This window comes from Fusarium verticillioides, chromosome 4, assembly GCF_000149555.1.
Source record: "Fusarium verticillioides 7600 chromosome 4, whole genome shotgun sequence".
Taxonomy (NCBI): domain Eukaryota; kingdom Fungi; phylum Ascomycota; class Sordariomycetes; order Hypocreales; family Nectriaceae; genus Fusarium; species Fusarium verticillioides.
This window is the reverse complement of record NC_031678.1, coordinates 1,133,767-1,150,314: the sequence shown is the minus strand read 5'-3', so window position 1 is coordinate 1,150,314 and position 16,548 is coordinate 1,133,767. Positions and strand designations below refer to the sequence as shown.

At 49.0% G+C, this 16,548-nt stretch overlaps 5 protein-coding genes and 1 non-coding gene across 8 annotated transcripts in view; 4 read left to right on the top strand and 2 right to left on the bottom strand.

Moving 5' to 3' along the window:
- Positions 1-86: 86 nt before the first annotated feature.
- Positions 87-2,080, bottom strand: FVEG_04715 (aspartyl-tRNA(Asn)/glutamyl-tRNA (Gln) amidotransferase subunit B; the record flags this gene model as incomplete). The annotated part of the gene is made up of 1 exon (XM_018892570.1): positions 87-2,080. One exon carries the CDS (start codon positions 2,078-2,080, stop codon positions 227-229), a length of 1,854 nt encoding a protein of 617 aa, XP_018749286.1. The 3' UTR covers positions 87-226.
- A 486-nt stretch (positions 2,081-2,566) lies between these two features.
- On the top strand, positions 2,567-5,492 carry FVEG_04714 (hypothetical protein). Of its 2 annotated transcripts, XM_018892569.1 has the most exons (3): positions 2,567-3,671; positions 3,719-4,467; positions 4,514-5,492. In XM_018892569.1, exons 2-3 carry the CDS (start codon positions 3,723-3,725, stop codon positions 4,903-4,905), a joined length of 1,137 nt encoding a protein of 378 aa, XP_018749285.1. In that variant the 5' UTR covers positions 2,567-3,671; positions 3,719-3,722; the 3' UTR covers positions 4,906-5,492. The 2 variants fall into 2 exon arrangements, with proteins under 2 accessions (XP_018749285.1, XP_018749284.1); XM_018892568.1 differs by having other exon boundaries at positions 2,567-4,467.
- On the top strand, positions 5,224-5,313 carry FVEG_15529. Its single transcript has one exon. It is a non-coding gene; the product is annotated as a tRNA-Ala (tRNA).
- A 1,616-nt stretch (positions 5,493-7,108) lies between the features above and the next one.
- FVEG_04713 (hypothetical protein) lies at positions 7,109-8,004 on the top strand (the record flags this gene model as incomplete). The annotated part of the gene is made up of 3 exons (XM_018892567.1): positions 7,109-7,202; positions 7,256-7,312; positions 7,361-8,004. 3 exons carry the CDS (start codon positions 7,109-7,111, stop codon positions 8,002-8,004), a joined length of 795 nt encoding a protein of 264 aa, XP_018749283.1.
- A 190-nt stretch (positions 8,005-8,194) lies between these two features.
- On the bottom strand, positions 8,195-12,751 carry FVEG_04712 (hypothetical protein). Of its 2 annotated transcripts, XM_018892565.1 has the most exons (5): positions 12,165-12,751; positions 12,089-12,115; positions 11,048-12,039; positions 9,252-10,995; positions 8,195-9,178 (listed from the first exon to the last, which is right to left on the bottom strand). In XM_018892565.1, exons 1-5 carry the CDS (start codon positions 12,609-12,611, stop codon positions 8,372-8,374), a joined length of 4,017 nt encoding a protein of 1,338 aa, XP_018749281.1. In that variant the 5' UTR covers positions 12,612-12,751; the 3' UTR covers positions 8,195-8,371. The 2 variants fall into 2 exon arrangements, with proteins under 2 accessions (XP_018749281.1, XP_018749282.1); XM_018892566.1 differs by having other exon boundaries at positions 8,233-10,995.
- A 364-nt stretch (positions 12,752-13,115) lies between these two features.
- Positions 13,116-16,548, top strand: part of FVEG_04711 (anaphase-promoting complex subunit 1) — a gene marked incomplete at its 3' end in the record, with an annotated part of 5,997 nt that continues 2,564 nt past the window's right edge. Inside the window, exons 1-2 of the mRNA XM_018892564.1 lie at positions 13,116-15,949; positions 15,998-16,458. Of these exons, the coding sequence (XP_018749280.1) occupies positions 13,129-15,949; positions 15,998-16,458 (3,282 nt within the window). The 5' untranslated portion in view covers positions 13,116-13,128. The remainder of the gene's footprint in view (positions 15,950-15,997; positions 16,459-16,548) is intronic.

The following is a 16,548-nucleotide window of genomic DNA, read 5'->3' as shown; positions in this document are numbered from 1 at the left end:
TCCGTGTTTGCTACCTTGTGCTTCAGTGTGCAAGAGAAGCCTTGGTGACACCAGTGATGCCCGGCCAAAGCCTCATTGTTGGACTGGTAAACTATCTTTAGTCGTGGGCTAAAAGCCATCGTCAATCAAGAATGCGGTGGTACGATGTTCTTAGGTGAACACTTCAGGTGACGGGAGAAGAATTGTGTTATTGATCAATGTTACATTCCCTCTGGCATTGGTTGAATCACCGGTCTCGAAGACCCTCTACCTTTGCCCTCATGACACGTTCAGCATTTGCAGGAACAATGCGCTCAGTAGGTCCGAGTCGCATCATCTTTCCCACAAGGAACATGAGCTTGCCCTGAGGAAATGTCTCTGAGCTAGCGAACTCTTCTAAGATCTTGTGCTCTCCTTCCATGGCCTCATCAGCCAACTGCTCATATTCCTCTTCAGGAATCTCGTTGAACCACAAATCGTTCTCTGTAATTGCCTGAGTGACTCCACCTTCGATCTCCTTTAGATAGATGGCAAAGAGAAGTTCCTTGGCAACTTTGCCCGTGATTTGTTTGCGTATCAGATGATAAAGGAGCTGTGACAGGTCTGAGTCAGGAACTTGCTCACAGTCTCCTTGTGGCGTGAATGTCAGATCTCGGGCTGCAAGTGGGCCAGCCTTGTAGGTAGTCAGACGGCCAAGTTCGTGTATGATCCAGTTACCCACCAGAGCAGAATAGCTCTTGACCTCGGGCATCTCGGCCTCGCTGAAATCTTCCGAAAACTTGCCCTGGATGGAGTGAAGGACCTTATAGTAGTATTGAACACGTGAGCCATTCTCCAGGTTAATCAGAGACAACGCATCCTTGGCCGTAAGACCAAATCGGGCAATCAGAGTGTCCAGCTCCGAATCAGGAGTGACAGCCAGGGACTGACGCAAGTGGCCTACAAGGTCGTTTCCAATGACAAGAGGCGCGATATCAGGGTCTGGCATATATCGATAGTCAACTTCGCCCTCTTTTCCACGCAGTCGCCGTGTTTCAGTAGACCCTATAGACCAACCGCGAGTTTCACTGGGAATAGAGCGTCCGGCTTCTAACTCGCGGATTTGACGGTCACGCTCTGCAATGATAGCGTCCTCAACCGCTTTGATGGTACTCAGGTTCTTGATTTCGGTTCTTGTGCCGAGAGATGGGTTTGATCCATCAGTTCGTCGAACAGAAACGTTGACATCAGCTCGCAGACCTCCTGTTTCCATACCCGATACGCAGGCATCGACGGTATTCAACAGCATCTGAATCTTTCGCACAAGGACGGCAGCAGTACGAGGGTGGTGAAGTTCGGGCTCAGTAATAATCTCAATAAGAGGAACACCAACACGGTTGAAGTCGAGCCATTGAACCTTGCCAGCCTGAGCCAGCGTCTTGGCAGTATCCTGCTCGAGCTGAACCTGCTTGATTCCGATCGTCACACTTTCGCCATCTTGAGGAGAAATTCCATCTCGAGCTAGAAGCGTAATATGTCCATTCTTGGCAAAGGGCTCATAGTATTGAGTGATCTGGTATCCAGAGGGCTGATCCCACCAGAAATAGTGTTTCCGGTCAAATCGACTGACCTCTTGGACTTCGCAGTTCAAGGCCAAGGCTGCACGCAAAGCGGGAATTAAGGTTTCCTTTTGGAATAAGGGCTGGCTTCCTGGCATAGCAACATCGAAAAGAGCAACATGGCTATTGGGTTCATCGTTGAAAGATGTGACAGCTGGCGAGAATAACTTGCGGGCAGTGTTCAACTGAGCGTGAATCTCGATACCAACGGTCAATTCCCAGCCATGAACAGTTTGAGAATCACCCTTTGGCTTCTTTTTGCCTTGCTTCTTGGCCTTCTTGGCTTCATCCTTGAGCTGCTTCCGTAAAGGCACTGGTTGCTCGGGACATGGTGTGACAACTTCAGGAGCAGCATGCAGCCGCCTTGTCGTATTGGCGATGGCTATCGCTGCCGATGGTAGTGATGTGTGTCTGGATGCATGGCGCGTACTGATACACCCTTGACGAGGTACCTGTCCTTTCAACAGATACCTGCTGAGGATAGACGTTGATATTCGTGACATGGTGATAAGACGTGGAAGTTCCTGGTCATATATCTGCAGGATAAGGCTTCTCGGAATCCGCTCGAGCTTGTGTGGTCTGATACAGCGATGTCAATCAAGACCCCAAGCTCTCAAATCTGCTTGGTGTGGAGGTGTTTTGGTTGGAGGGACGTAACGGGGGGTTGCGGCAGAATGCACTATGACTTGGCAGTTCGAATAAGGCTGATCATATGCATGCAATCAAAATGGCCTCAAAACCATAGTTACTCTAACTCAATTGGTCTTTTAAGGGGGACTTGAAGCAATCATTGGATGTTCTTTTTAAAGCTCGGGTGGAGCTATCAATTCTTATCGTAGCGAATATCCATCCGTACAGAACCTACCTAAGAACCTACCTTAGTACCTAAAGATCAATTCTAATCACGTGCCTCAAAGACCGGGGTCTCAAATGCCTGTCAGCCTTTGTCTGTCTATGGTTTCTGTATCTCTTGGTATTTGCATTTGATCTTTATGATTTTTCTTTTCTTGTTAAAAAAAATATTCATCATAACCAAAACTCATGCGTTTGAATAATCTTCCACCTCTTATTTCTATGTGAACTTGGCTCGATTCCATATCAGCCGAAAGAGTGTCCCTCTTTTTCTTTCTTCGGCTCTCATTACTTGCCTACTTGCATTGGATGGTTGGATGACTGCTCTCAACACCACTTCACATGCGACAGTCATTGCTTCTGATACCACCCAACACTCGGACTCCCCACCATCACTAATTCATACTCCAATGGCAAGCTTAAGTGCTCAGCCGGCCTCCGCGGCTCAGCTTCTCACGCCGTCGCCGCTGGAAACAAGGCAGTCAGGCGAGCGCATTGACTGAATGAATAGGAGACATATCATCGCGTCGTCATCTTGTGCCGATTTATTAGCTTCAAGAAGTTTTGAAGCTTACACTCTCATCAGCTCTCCCGCATTTACTCTCGATACCTGTCATTTTAAAGCCCCATTCAAAGTTATCGGGAACTTTTCTTCGTCTTACCTTCTCCACGCTTTAATGTCCAATCTCACTAGACTATTAGGCTGACATATCTACGGTTGCTCGCGGATTCTGGCGTCAGTTTCCGGGTGCTACAATCCTGTCAAACGCTGTGTTCAGCTTTATCACAGCCTCAACAGACGGCCGCCATTGCTGGGATGCCTCCTATGCTTCAGTGAAGGCTTCAAGGACACCACGTTTATCGCACGGTGACACCTCAATATTACAGTGACGAGTCTTTGATAAAGCGAGCGCGGGGTTTATCTAACAAAACATCCACGCGAGTTGATCAAAATACCATTTCGCAAAGGACCAACAGCGCCAGCTCACAATGAGCGACAGGGCACAAACAAGACCCCGGCCATCATGGCCTTCTTCGGAGGGCGCCATCCAAGAAACAGTATCACAGCAATCGAAAGTTGAAGACTGTGAAGAAACAACCAGTCAGCCGCCTAGTGAAGGTGCTACTCACTATCCAACACCGCCTAGTTCGTCATCCAAACTACATCACACCCGTTCAAACGTTCAACGAACTGTCAGCGGGTCCGCCGTTACGCAGCCAACACCCAACGACGACGCAGCCGTAACTAAGCCCACCGGCAGCAGAAGCAAGATGCTAAGGGAAGCTAGGAACATGAAGAACAGGGGAGCACGTCGACCTGCCAGTGTATCATCATCCGGGCCTGATCCATACTTTGTCCCCCATGACGCCTTTACATCATCCCCGGAATCGAACTATTTTAAGAATACTCCCAGCGGACGTAAAGCAGTGCCTTCGGCATATGATCCAACAACTGTTTCCATTATCAACTATCCTCAGTCTCCTGTTAGTCCTATGTCATACGCTGGTTGGGGACCAAACCATACACCATCTGGCTATCCTCCATCACAAGACCCCTTTTCGCCTCAGCAATCGGGTTTTCCACTCATCGAGCAATCTTATCATCCTGGATTTACATATTTGAACCAAACGACCAGTAAATCGGAACCTCCTACTGTTAATCAAAATCCTTCATATGATACTTCATACGACGCCTCTTACCCAGAAACCCAGGACGAAATGGCTGTGCCTAATGGAAACCTCCCAATCGAAGCTCTGGATGGATACGCATCTATCGCAGCCAGGATTTCTGGCCGAGCTGAACCGCAACTGATACCCATATATCGAAGATTCGACTGGCTGCTTCACCGCAACCTATTGCGTTATCAAGACCAACTTGGGATGTTGGAGGAAGAACTAATACGCATGGATTCCATCACTACACGATTTGGGGCGCATATACCTGTATCTGCTCGGGAAGAACGGCGGCTTGGCCACCAGATCCATCAAGATAGGGTAAATCTTATGGAAAGAATAAATGATATTCTTTCCAAGTACAGTGAGTGCATCAAAGACCCGGGCACGACTTTATCTAACTGAGTCAGAAATGGCGATGTCGACACTAGAATACATGCAAAAGCGACCACCACCAACGAATGACGAGATACAAGCTTACAAAACTTATCTGAACCATAGGCAGATTTTGATAGACGAAGAAACTCAATTCCTTGGTGCGTCAGACCTCCTCGCCCTATCACACGGGACGGCAACAAATGTTCCTGGAGTCAATCAAGCACCACCTGCCGCTCCCATTGTTCCTCTGAGAACTCTCGTAAACGGTTTTTCTATGAGTTTTCTCTGTCTAGGGGTATTAATATTGGTTCTTCCTGATCTCATAACCCGGCTGGTCATGTTGGTCTGTTATGGTGTGCTGGTAACTACGATATTATCGACTACCGGACATCTCAGACGACTGAGACCACTGTTCGAAGGCTAAAAGGGACATCTCATTTATCCTTTCAGCTCGAAGGCTTCAAGTGCAGCCCTTCTCATGGTAGGTGACTGGAAGGACTTGATAACAGGAGAGGTCAATACCTAAATGCTAGGATTGGGGATTTACTTTTCTCTTTGTACGATGGTGGGCAGAATATGAGCTCATAATATTACATTTGAGGACATGAGAAATCAATTGCGATGAGAGCATCAGGATAAGAGATATATCATGAAATTTGTGTACCAAGTTGAGTAAAGACTTTTTCCACAATTCCCTGCAGCGAACATGGACAGCGATTTGGTTTCTGCCCAATATCCAACCGGGCGAATGGTTTAGTGGTATAATACTCCCTTAGCATAATTCACCTGAAGAATCTGGGAGTGGTCCAGGGTTCGATTCCCTGTTCGTCCATTGAAGATGGTTAGAATCCATCATTGTGTATCCTCTTTTTGTTCCCCATTAGCTAGCTATACGGTTTACCCTATACATCCGAGATCCCGTTTATAGTGCCTCAATACTTTACATAATGGCGCAGTAGAATAATGTTGCTTTTAAACACTTGCATAACCAGGTATATTGCTTATGTGGCCACAACTCTAATCGCAATTCATGCTCTCGATGTCTTGGTGTGAGAATGTTGTAGGCAGATGCAAAGGACCCTGAGACATACCGTTTTGTCACAGAACCCACTCTTTCGCTTAGACAAACCTCAACCTGTCCTCCCCATGCCAACAGAGTTACATATAGGTACTTTGCATAACTCTTCTCGGAGACTGCCTGTCCTTCATCGGGTACTCACTCTGAAGCACATGCAAGTGGCACGACACAAGTGGACTGTCCAGACACGTGTTGGAGAGACAATAGCACAGCCTAGGTATGTGAGATTACCCTGAGTCTTGTTGAAGCATCGTATTCATGCTGAGCGAGGGGACCCGCATGTTGCTCAGCAGATTTCGTGAGTCTAGACTGAGGATACTATAGCAAAAGTTGCTGGGAGAAGATGTGAATCGTTAATCTATCTCAGACAGATATGGCTTATGTTGTGTGCAGAAATGCGAGATGCCGCTGCGGTTGCAACGTAGGACAGGGCCCGCAGTCTCGCAAATTCATGTAGAGAATGAATGTCTTTGAATCTAAGTGGCAAGAGTGACTAGACATGAGCTGTAAAACACAATGCTGTTGACCGAGGTCAAGTATGTGGGCGGCAGTTCCTTATGCCAAGGATCAGTTTCGATGAGCAGAGTTACAGTGCAGAGCTGCTCTGAAGACTTGTATATTTCTGACGTTTGATAGCTACGTCGAAGGCTTGGATAAATATGCATATGAATGTAGGAACTTGAACCAATTTGTGTATAGTAGCTACCTGAGAACGTGCAGGGCTCCCAAGAAACCTACTAGCATATACCAGCAACAGATCCAACAACACTCATTCAAGTAACCAAATAGAAAACCCCCCAAGAAATGACACCCAGAAATATCAAACCATCGTTAAGTTCTCGCCCCGGCAACTATGGCTATTGTTAAGACCCTTTATGAAGGGACTTTGTGACTCAACCTCCAGCTCAGGGGCAAACACCAAAAGCGCGACGGGATGCCTCAACACCACGTAGTGCAACAAAGAGTCGGTACCACCAAATAACGGCTGTTGCTTTAGTATTCTATCAGTATATATAGTTACCTACATGTAATAATTACTAGATGTTACCTATTCATCCTTATTGCTGTTGAACCGTTGCCCCTTGAAACCATAACTCGCCAGCTGCTCGTCACTGCGAAGGTCCGTCACTGTCAACGGACTGACACTTGCAGCCAAACTAAAGCAGGGGCCTCTGCTATTGTTTACCTCTGCGTCGAGGTAGAAAAGGAATCCTCTCGTCATTTGATTTTTCCACTTCTCTTGTTCTCTTCTTCACCCTCTCTCTCATCTTCTCTTCACTGCATCGATCGTGCACCTCAACACCCTTTTGCATTACCCTTTGCATACAGTCACTTGCACTACAATATCTTTCAAACACCAAACCTGTGAGTTTTCATTCAACTTCAGATTTGCACTCTGTGCGTCTCTTGAAGCATTCTGCACTTGTGCTCCGTCACCTCCACCGCTTTTCTCACACACGCGCCTCGCGCTGTCCTCTCCTCTCCTCCACCGCGCCTCACGGAACACTTGCTAATCTCTTCGATAATCAACAGACTCACCACCTTCGCAATGGCTGTTCTCAAGCTCAAGGCCGTCGCCACCATTCTGGCTTTCTGTGCTGCCTCTGTCGCCGCAACTGGGGGCGAGACTGCTACTTGTCTGTGTTTGTAACCTCATAGGTCTCGTGATATTATATTTGCACTAACACTTGCCCAGCTGCTCATACCACCACTGAAACTGCTGTGACTGATTCTGGTTATACAGTCTCTGACGGTATGCATTTCTATTACCTTTGATATGGCATATGCTGACTGATGGTAGGCACTATTGTCTCTACCATGAACATCTGCACTGTCACCCACGAGACCCAGTGCAATCAAGTCACCTCCGTGCCTTACAGCATCGCGATGCAGCCTTCCTCTGCCGCCGATATTCCCACTGCTCCCACTGGAGGTACTCCTCCTGGCAGCTCCGCTATCTCCGTCGGCGCCCAGGGTACCTCTGCTTCCACAGAGGCCATTCCTCCTGCTGATCAGACTGGATCTCCGTCTACTGGTGTCCCTGTTATCCCTATCCCCTCTCCCTCCGGTCCCAGCTACATCTCTGGACCTGGTTCTGCCTCTGGCAAGCAGGAGACCAACCCTGGCCTTACCAACTCCGCCAGCGTCGAGAACCCTTCCCCTTCTGCTGTCAACAGTGTCACCGATGTGCCCGGCGTCCAGACCACCACCGCCGCCTACGGATCCTCCGTCTCTGACACCGCTGTCGTCGTGACTGACTCTGAGACCCGGTACGAGTCCGTTGTCTCTGACACTGCCACAGACACTTACCCTTCCTCTGCCGAGGAGACCGACGAGAGCACTCCTACCGGCACCCCTGGTGTCACTGCCAGCGCAGCAGCTAAGATGCTTGCTCCTGGTGCCGCACTCGCCATCGCTGGCATGCTCATTGCTGTCATCTTCTAAAACAAAACTTCTATCATGCTTCCACATGCATTCATCATGCTCACTCTATACTCGGATATATCTTTCACGCTAGAGAGAAACGGATAGTGTTGGATGGTTTGACATGGAAATATCAATGGTCGTTGGTTCAAGAGCCTGCAGCAAGTAGAATGGTGGCACGTACAGGATTGTTATGGATTTTCTGGCTTGTCGGAACCGAGTGAGGGACTTAATACGCGCTGTGCTGTACCTAGGTACTCTGAAAAGAACTCGGATTTGCTACCATCATATGTGTCTTTATTGTACGCCGTGAAACTATCCAAACTAGTGTGCTAAGACTGACCTCTCTATGCGCCGTCACGTATAAACCCTTTATGTCCTGATATCTTTACTCTTTGACATGACATACAGGGCAGCCCCCTTTCATCTTATCCTTCAGTAATCGCGCTCTCATCACCTTCATGCCTATGGAGTACCGACTTCCCTCCTCAGAGCCATTGCCTAAATCAACATCCACTTTCTTGTTCCCATGCAACATCTCCAGGAGATGACTCACGTGAAACACATGCCCGCAAGCATACCCAACTAATGTTTCCATCTCGAACTCTGTAAATGGTTCGTGACATCTTGCGCAGTGTCCCGGTTTCGGCACTCTGTGATCATGGGCCGTAGATGGGTGAGAAGGGTTGGGTTCTGGATTGTCGGGGTCCGTGGAAACATCCTTGACTTGTATATCCACATGTTCCTGTTCCTGAATAACTACCTCGAACTTGATACCCTTACGTTGACCAGCTCGAAGCTCGTTCTGCGCCGTGGCAACCTCGCTGCGAAGGACTCTTGCAACGCCCGAACTAATACTGTACTGGATCTCGTGTTCCTTCATCATGTGCGTAAGCCCCTCCCTGAGACCCTCAATCTCGAGTCCCTCGGGAATTCGCTGCACTACAGTAATTGGGTTGATAGCTGTACCGACTTGCTCCAGCAGACCTCGAATGAAGCTGGGTTTGTCCATGCTGTATTTAAGTAGGTCTTCCCATAGGTCAGGGTCGTCCTGTTCTTTAGCAAACTCAATTGCTTTGTGAACATTCTTTAGACGATCGATGATGAGGTACAGAGCTCGTTTCATTTGGCCCGTTTTGGAGTATAGAAACACGAGCTCGTCGTAGTATGAGAACGTCTCACACTCTTGAACAGCCTACACTGAGTTAGTAGCTAGAGCGCCATGATGGTTTTTTTTGGAGGGGGGAGAGAGAGGGGCTTAGGGTTGCCTTTTCAAATGTATAGGAGACCGAAGTCTTCAGGTACTGCATAAGCAACGCCCGGTCGAAGGTCGCAAACAAATGTACAGCCAAATCCGCGAAGTTGTCAACCAAAGATTGACTGTCCATCACCAGCCGGTCCACATTCTCTCCACTATGTTCCTGAATGCCATCGCCCTTCCATAGACCTCGGAAATAGAAGTATATGTACAGGTTGAGCTTCTTGGAGAGTAGTTGCTCCACCACAATATCAGGGCGCAGGAGACCATGCTGAGCTTCGTCAACGAGCAGTGTGATGGCTTCTGATGTCGCTTCATCAAGCTCCTCTGCTGCCATTTCGTTGACTTTACCTGATGGAACTCTGAGGCCAATGAAGCTAGGAATATCGTCTTCAACAGCTTCTGCAAGGTGGTTGTCTCTAATCAACCTGAAAGCCGAATCCGCATCATGGAGCTTGATATAGCATTTGAGAGCCTCGCGATGTCGTCCGTTGGCCTCGTGTAACCTTGCCAAGCTCTCTATTACGATCCTCCAGTCTCGCCCCTTTTCCCCTTCGTCGATGCTGTCTTCGCGCACGTCTCGATATTTGAGCTGGTTCTCCAGCGCAGTTGTGATTGTTTTAATGTCGAAAAGCTCAGGTGACCAACGATCCAATAGCTCCCTAAACCTTGGCTTGTCGTTTTGAATATAATGGCCAAGTACAACTTCATAAATAGTCGAAGGAAGGGGCGGATGCATGGGCTCTGTGGGAATGTAGTCCGTGATAGCATCGAATTTCTTCGCACCAGCAAATGTCCAAACCCACTTCTCCCATCTGTCAGGCGTCTTGAGCACCTGGCCACACACTTTACCAGCAGATGCCCAGTTATTCTCTTCAATAAGCTCCTGTATCCAGAGTTCTCCGATACGCCTTTTCTCTCGCTCTGCCGAAGAATAGAAATCTCGCAGTTGCGAATCGACGACAGATTCGTCATCATTGAATTCGTCACTAGGCTCCTGGTTCAGTGTGGGAGTCAAAGGAGTACCATCATTAGCCCTTTCGTTTAGCGGTGCCATGATCTCCGGGTGTTCATCGAGTAACTCCCAGGCACGCTGGTAGTGCTGGCGCTCTAGAAGCCATCCCAAATGATCACTCAGATCTCGCCTGGTCGCGAGGATGCAGTCATACGGACTATGTATGAAGATCTTCACGCCTGGTTTGACAAGGCCAGAATGAACGGTGGGGGAAAGTCTTTGATTGTTGCCGGGTCGAATCGTCCCTGCCGTACTCCCTACGAGACTAGAATCATCACCGCTCCCTCGGCTACGCGTGCTAGCTCCGGAACTGAATAGGGAGCGAGGGTTGATGGCCGCATTCCACATATCCGTGCCGATCCCAGCGATCGCCTCCAGAGCGCCCCGAGATGAAGCGATTGCAGACGCAGCATTGCGTGCAGGCAAAACACCTAAGTGGTAATCACCTGATGACAATCTCTCGTAACGACTGACGCTCAAACTGTCTTTGTCGGCTTCGGCCTGGGAGTTGAGATCGATAAGGCGGAGTTCAGGCGGCTGGTTATTCTGTCGGCGGCGAACACCGCCAGAGGGCTCGCTTCCTGTTGAAGGTTTGGATTTATGCTTCTTGTCTGGCGAGTTTGGAATCGATCCGGAATCCTCATCCTCGTCCTCGTCTTCAGGCAAGCAATACGCGAGTACTAATAAAAGGTTATGGGTATATAACGAAATGCCGGAAATGATGCAATCCATCCGAAGTCTGTGTCAGGTCAGATTTAACTCAAGGAGACCATATTCACTGCAAAACTTACATTTTAACAATTTCAGCACGGCCAACAGTCTTCTCGCCAGCGTGCCGGCCGACACCGACGCCTCCTGGATGAACGTGTATGATCCATATCGTCCCACCCCAACCTACAAGCAACCGCTCGATATTCTTCTTGCCCGTTGCAGCCTGTTCTCTGAGCTTGTGTGCAGCAGGAGATAGCCCTTTATCAACATTGCTCTGGTCAGATTCATCCAGTTCAACAGCTTGTTCATCGATCCATTCAACGCGGCCTTTCCATACACTTGCCATGGTCTCCCATTCATCAGTTTGTGGGCGATCAATGTGCCCAACTCGTTTCCAAGCATCTTCTATGTCTGCGCTCTCGAGGTGGAGCTTTGACCGCATAATTTTGATTCCATGTTCATTGAGCCACACCACATATTTCCCAGACAGGGACCATTTAATAGTGCTGATAGCTCCTTCGCCAGAGTGTAAGATAGTGTCTTTGCCACTATTGCTGCCAAGTCCCATACTACCCAGCCAGCCGGAAGCTGTGGCCGCAGCAGTTCCAGTTGTTGTCGAGGTACTGCGACCCGGACCACCTCCGGCGGTAAGAATGAGCTGACCAGCAAGTCCTCCTGACAAATAGGTACGATCTGCCTTGAATTCTGGCGACAGAGCCACAGCTTGAACGGGCCGGGCAAAGTTCCGCAGCTGGACATCCTTCATATCAATAAGAGACTGCACACATACATTGCCATCCAAAGAGGAAGTCGCCACATAAATATCGTTAGATGGCGTCCTGGGGATTTGTGACGCTTCACGGGGTCTTCTGGAGGCTGCCGCCGGAGATGCATCGGCCTGGCGGCCAGAGGAGACAGTAGCGTTGCTAGATGTCGTATGCCTTGGCGCTGCTTCCGGCTTCTTCTCAGTCGGCAATGGAGGAGGGTACGGAGATATTGATATAGAGGTAACTGAGGCTGAGTGCGCATGGTATACTCTCATGGATTGGAACATGGGGAGCTGAACAATGTGCTGGCCCGGAATTAGTGAGAGTCGCGTTGACCGCCTGTCCAAGACTTACGATATTGCCATTATGCGTTCCAACTATCTGGATAGACATTAGCAAGCTGACATGCCCCGACACAAACGTAACCTACCATTTTATCTCCCGCGACAAGAAACGCGCTAGTTGCATCGCCGTTTCGATACACTCCGTTAAGGTGTTGAGTTAACCGAGCATATTTGAGTCTTGGTTCCTCATCCTCATCATCCTCCTCCTCATCATCATCTTCGTCGTCATCGTCGTCGTCGTCTTCATCGTCAGCTTCATCGTCATCGTCATCTTCTTCTTCTTCATTGTCTTCATCGTGGCCCGACTTTTTATCATTGCTTTCCTCATTCTTTACATCTCTGGCTTCGGTACCCCCTTCCTTGCCCGTCGCATCTCCTGATTCAGCATCTTTCTCGTGCGCGACATCGTCTGGAACTTTGTTTTCTACAAACGGGAACGTTTCGTTGGCGGCTATTGCTGGCTCATGCTCCGACGGTTGGGCATCGGTATCGCGCGCCAACTCATGGCTCGGTTGCGGTGACTGCTCCGTCATTGCAATGACAACAATGATATCATTCTGGAAAGCTATAAAACCCCGAACGAGAGCGTTTGTATGTGCTGGAAAGTTGCTGGGTTGTTCTAAGTAGTTGTTGAGAGCCCTGACCCAAAGCTATGACAGCTTCCAAAGGTCCGATGCGCAAAAGGTCGGTAGAGGTACCTTGTACCTTGCAGCTACGTCACGAGGCAGTGGAGCTTCAAAGAGCTTCGGTTCTGGACGCGCCAAGAACGACTGAAGGGTGTATTCGCGCCTAAGGTACCTACTAGGTAGCCCCACCATCTAACTTAGCACTCATGATAGGTAGGACCAGGGCACCTTCGCGGGGCGCAGTGCACCACTGACAGATCCAACATAAAGTAAACAATATCTTGACGCGCAGCAAAATATATTCAAATCTCTCTCCTTCCTCAAGAGACGACCGACCATCATTTTCTTCTCGAGAAACCATTGGTAATTCCTTGAAGGATCGCTTGTTTCTCGCGCTGAAGCAGCTTATGGCGGGCATTGAAACATGGCGACGGTGAAGTCCCTGGGGTTGCACCAGCCCTCAGGGCTTCAACATGCCATTAACGAACAATTGTTACCGCCGAATCCACCCCCAACGTCCTATACATGGGATATTTCAACAGAGGATCGACTCGATGGAGATCTCGAAGATGAAATCCTTTCGACGGAACAGTGCGTCATATGGTGTCGAGGTGGAATATTTCGAAAGACCTTCAGATTCGAACTCGAAAAAGAACCTGTCATACAGGCTCTCCTAGCATACTTTCCGGCTTCCAAGGACGACAAATCTACACAAGAGGAAGAGGCACAATCGGACCAGCGGCCCGCTTTGTCTAAAGCGTTGGTTGTCTTCCTCAAGACACAGGCGCACATATATTTCCTCTCTGGCACCAGTCATATTGTCCATATGCCATTCGAAGTTGAAACAGCATTCGCAGGCCCAGTTGGAGTTATCATTCAACGAAAGCAAAAAGCTGAGAGTGTTGCGCCAATTTCCTTCAAGTTTCCTCGAGTGCCGCCGAATTCCTTCGTCTCTTCGCAGTTGACAGCATTCAATAGCTCTCAATTGACCGCGTTTTCTGTGGAAGGCCTTGGGAAACCGAAGGCACTTCCACTTCGTCTGAGCTCGACTTTAGATAACCTTTGGGAAGCTCCGCTGGAACAACCCGAGTCCCGCTGGCCACGCCTTGTTTCATTGACTGACCCGCTGTTGGAATTGGGACTGGTCGTCACAAACCAAGAGCCCCAAAATGGCAAGAGCTTAAGGCAGACAGCAACTAAGAAGCTGGCATTCCTCGATTCAGCTGAAGAAGTTCTCCATGTGGAAGAGATCAAAATTCCTGGCGCCTTGACACAAGATCTAAGTCAACCTCTGATCATTGCGGTGACAATCAACCGCGAAACTAGTGAATACACTGTCTGGCGCCTCACGTACCTGCAGCATGAAGACCGTTTTCTTGCTCGACAGAAAGATGCTAAATCAAAGACTGCCCGGCGTCGTAGTTCCATGCCTCCTGCATTTGCTAGTACTCCTGGCACACCTGTCCAGCCCAACCTGCGAGAAAGCTTTGGAGCACCTCTTCCAGGAAAGCGGCCGAGAAAGAGTGAGCGCCTTGAAAAGCCCATGATTGACCTTGTGTCATCATTAGAACAACAAGACAAGGAAGGCAGTGGTGTTGCGCGGAGGAGCTCTCGTAGGGTCAGCTCCATGTTGGCGAGAGCGGACTTGTCTGCGTCGCATGAAAGAGCCATATTGCCGGATCAGCCGCTGTTATCCAGTCATGTCGGGGCTAGGAGGCATGAATCACAAGGAAGCCATGCACGCCTTAGTGCCAACTACGCCCATCAGATTCATCCTAGTCTGAGCAGTCTGTTAGCGGCACCTTTCTATGAAGGCCTCGACGAAGGGTTTTACAACATGGGTCTAGATGATCATGAGTTTGATGGGCTACAGCATGAAATACTGTTTACTAAACTTCACAGCGTACCTATGAATAATTCCAATGTTCGATACTCGGATAAGCCAGCCCGAACCCAAACCAAGGTCTTCATTTTGGTGGCGCCTCCGTTTGCAATCGACGGCCATGACCAAAGCCAACTTCTCATTGGCATTCAGGATGCTACCGAGAGACGTCTTCAACTTCTCACACTGGAGCTGGGTATTCAGCGTGGGACTAATATGGGCACCAAGCAAGGGAAGAAGAACAAACCCGACGGTACAACCGTCGTAGCCACCGTTGTTGACAGACGACATGCTCAAAATGTCGTTGACTCTTGCAAACTAATGGACGGTGACCATTCTGCGATCCTAATCCTGTCGGAATCGATGGATGGCCGGCACGAACTAAGTACCCAGGCACCGTGGAGTGTCCTTACAAAAATCTCGCTTTCACTTCTTTTCGTCGATAACACTAGGAGTTTGCAATATTGTGGCAGAGTTGTGGACCGTGATGTTACTCAGAGAAAGTCTGAGGTTATTGACCTCAGTAATGGCAGCATTGTCGGTGTACGGCATCCGCGACAAGGTGGCATTGTTGATGTTGTCGATGCTGAGGGTCGCCTTCACGAGCTCCGTATACAGCTCGAACCGCGGTCACCTCACGCTCGGAGAGTCCTGGACGTTTGTCGTAGCATTCTGCCACATGCACTTGGTGAACACATCTTCGCTGGCTGGCTTCACTGTATGCAATGGATGGGAGGCCACGGCGAGACAAATACCGATATCGAATGGCCTGCGATGACCGTCCTCCTTTTGTCTTTGTTTCTGAGTCTCGGCTGGACTGGCACAAAGCCTTTACAGAAAACTCGACAACTTCTTCGAAGAAGAAGGCACCCTTCGGGGACTTTTGGCTCGATCAGAGAATCGGAGGATTGGAGATACTTGGAAAAAGCTGAGACTTCAAATTCGTTAGGGTGTCCAACTTGGATGATGAATGGAGGTTGGGAGTGGGCGCTGGATGAAGATGGGGACGATCCTGGAGACGAAACACCATCTACAACTTTCATTTCGAAACATATATCTATGGCCAAAGAGTATATGGCCTCTATACTAGGCGAAACGGCATTCGGAGCCGTTGGTTATATGCCAACTTCACTTGGCAAAAGCATGGAGAGCCGCCGCAAGGTTGCTGTTGATGTGTTTATGGGATTGCACCTACTTCTCGAGGAAGAAAAACTTGATATCATGACACCAGAATTCAGATCTCCTGGCCGTGCTGATCTCCGAGTCATTATGTGTCAAATAGCTCGATGGCTCAGGTGGCCCAGCTTCATCGCTATATATGAGGCGGGCATACAAGAAGACGTTGATCAACGTCATGATTCCGGTATGTTCGTGAACCACCTTTGTGATACAAAGCTAACCAATAGATCAGATCTCAATCTGAGGCCTGCAATCCCTCAGCCACCCGTAAGGCCAGATGTCGTCAACTGGATTCAATCACGTCTCACTGGAGAACGGAGGGTTCCTTACATCACCCCAGCGGATGTTTATTACGCTGGCTCCCAATTGTCCGAAGCGGAAAAGTCACAGGACAGGCGATGGGAGTCTATTCTCCCAAGAACACTTATGTTTAAGCAATTCTTCAAATTTATGAAACCAAGCACGAGTGCAGTACAGATGGTGGAAGCTATGAGGGATGCCGGAATTACACCATTAATTCTTGATACCCTCCCAGAGGCCATTCTTACACCTCTACGTGATGCCATTTCATTGTGTCAACCGCACCCACCGACCTCCTGGTCCAAGGACCTCCTCGAATTGGTTGACCGCCGGGATATCAGCCTCATTCTCGCTCCTGGGAAGCAAGCTAAACCAAGCGCTTCCAAGATTCTAGTAAGATTTCAACCCAGTCTTCACGGACCACCACTTACAAGCATTAGACACCGACACACAATGCCACTTGGGATTACAAAACTGCTTTTG

What these genes read in the sequence shown, in the direction of transcription:
- FVEG_04712 (XM_018892565.1), bottom strand. Translation starts at nt 12,611, where the DNA reads ATGACGGAGCAGTCACCGCAACCGAGCCATGAGTTGGCGCGCGATACC. An exon ending in GAACGCATAATGGCAATATC is followed by an intron (nt 12,040 to 12,088) that starts GTAAGTCTTGGA and finishes ATTCCGGGCCAG; the next exon opens with CACATTGTTCAGCTCCCCAT. An exon ending in TCTCCTATACATTTGAAAAG is followed by an intron (nt 9,179 to 9,251) that starts GCAACCCTAAGC and finishes AACTCAGTGTAG; the next exon opens with GCTGTTCAAGAGTGTGAGAC.
- FVEG_04714 (XM_018892568.1), top strand. Translation starts at nt 3,420, where the DNA reads ATGAGCGACAGGGCACAAACAAGACCCCGGCCATCATGGCCTTCTTCG. An exon ending in TGATATTCTTTCCAAGTACA is followed by an intron (nt 4,468 to 4,513) that starts GTGAGTGCATCA and finishes TAACTGAGTCAG; the next exon opens with AAATGGCGATGTCGACACTA.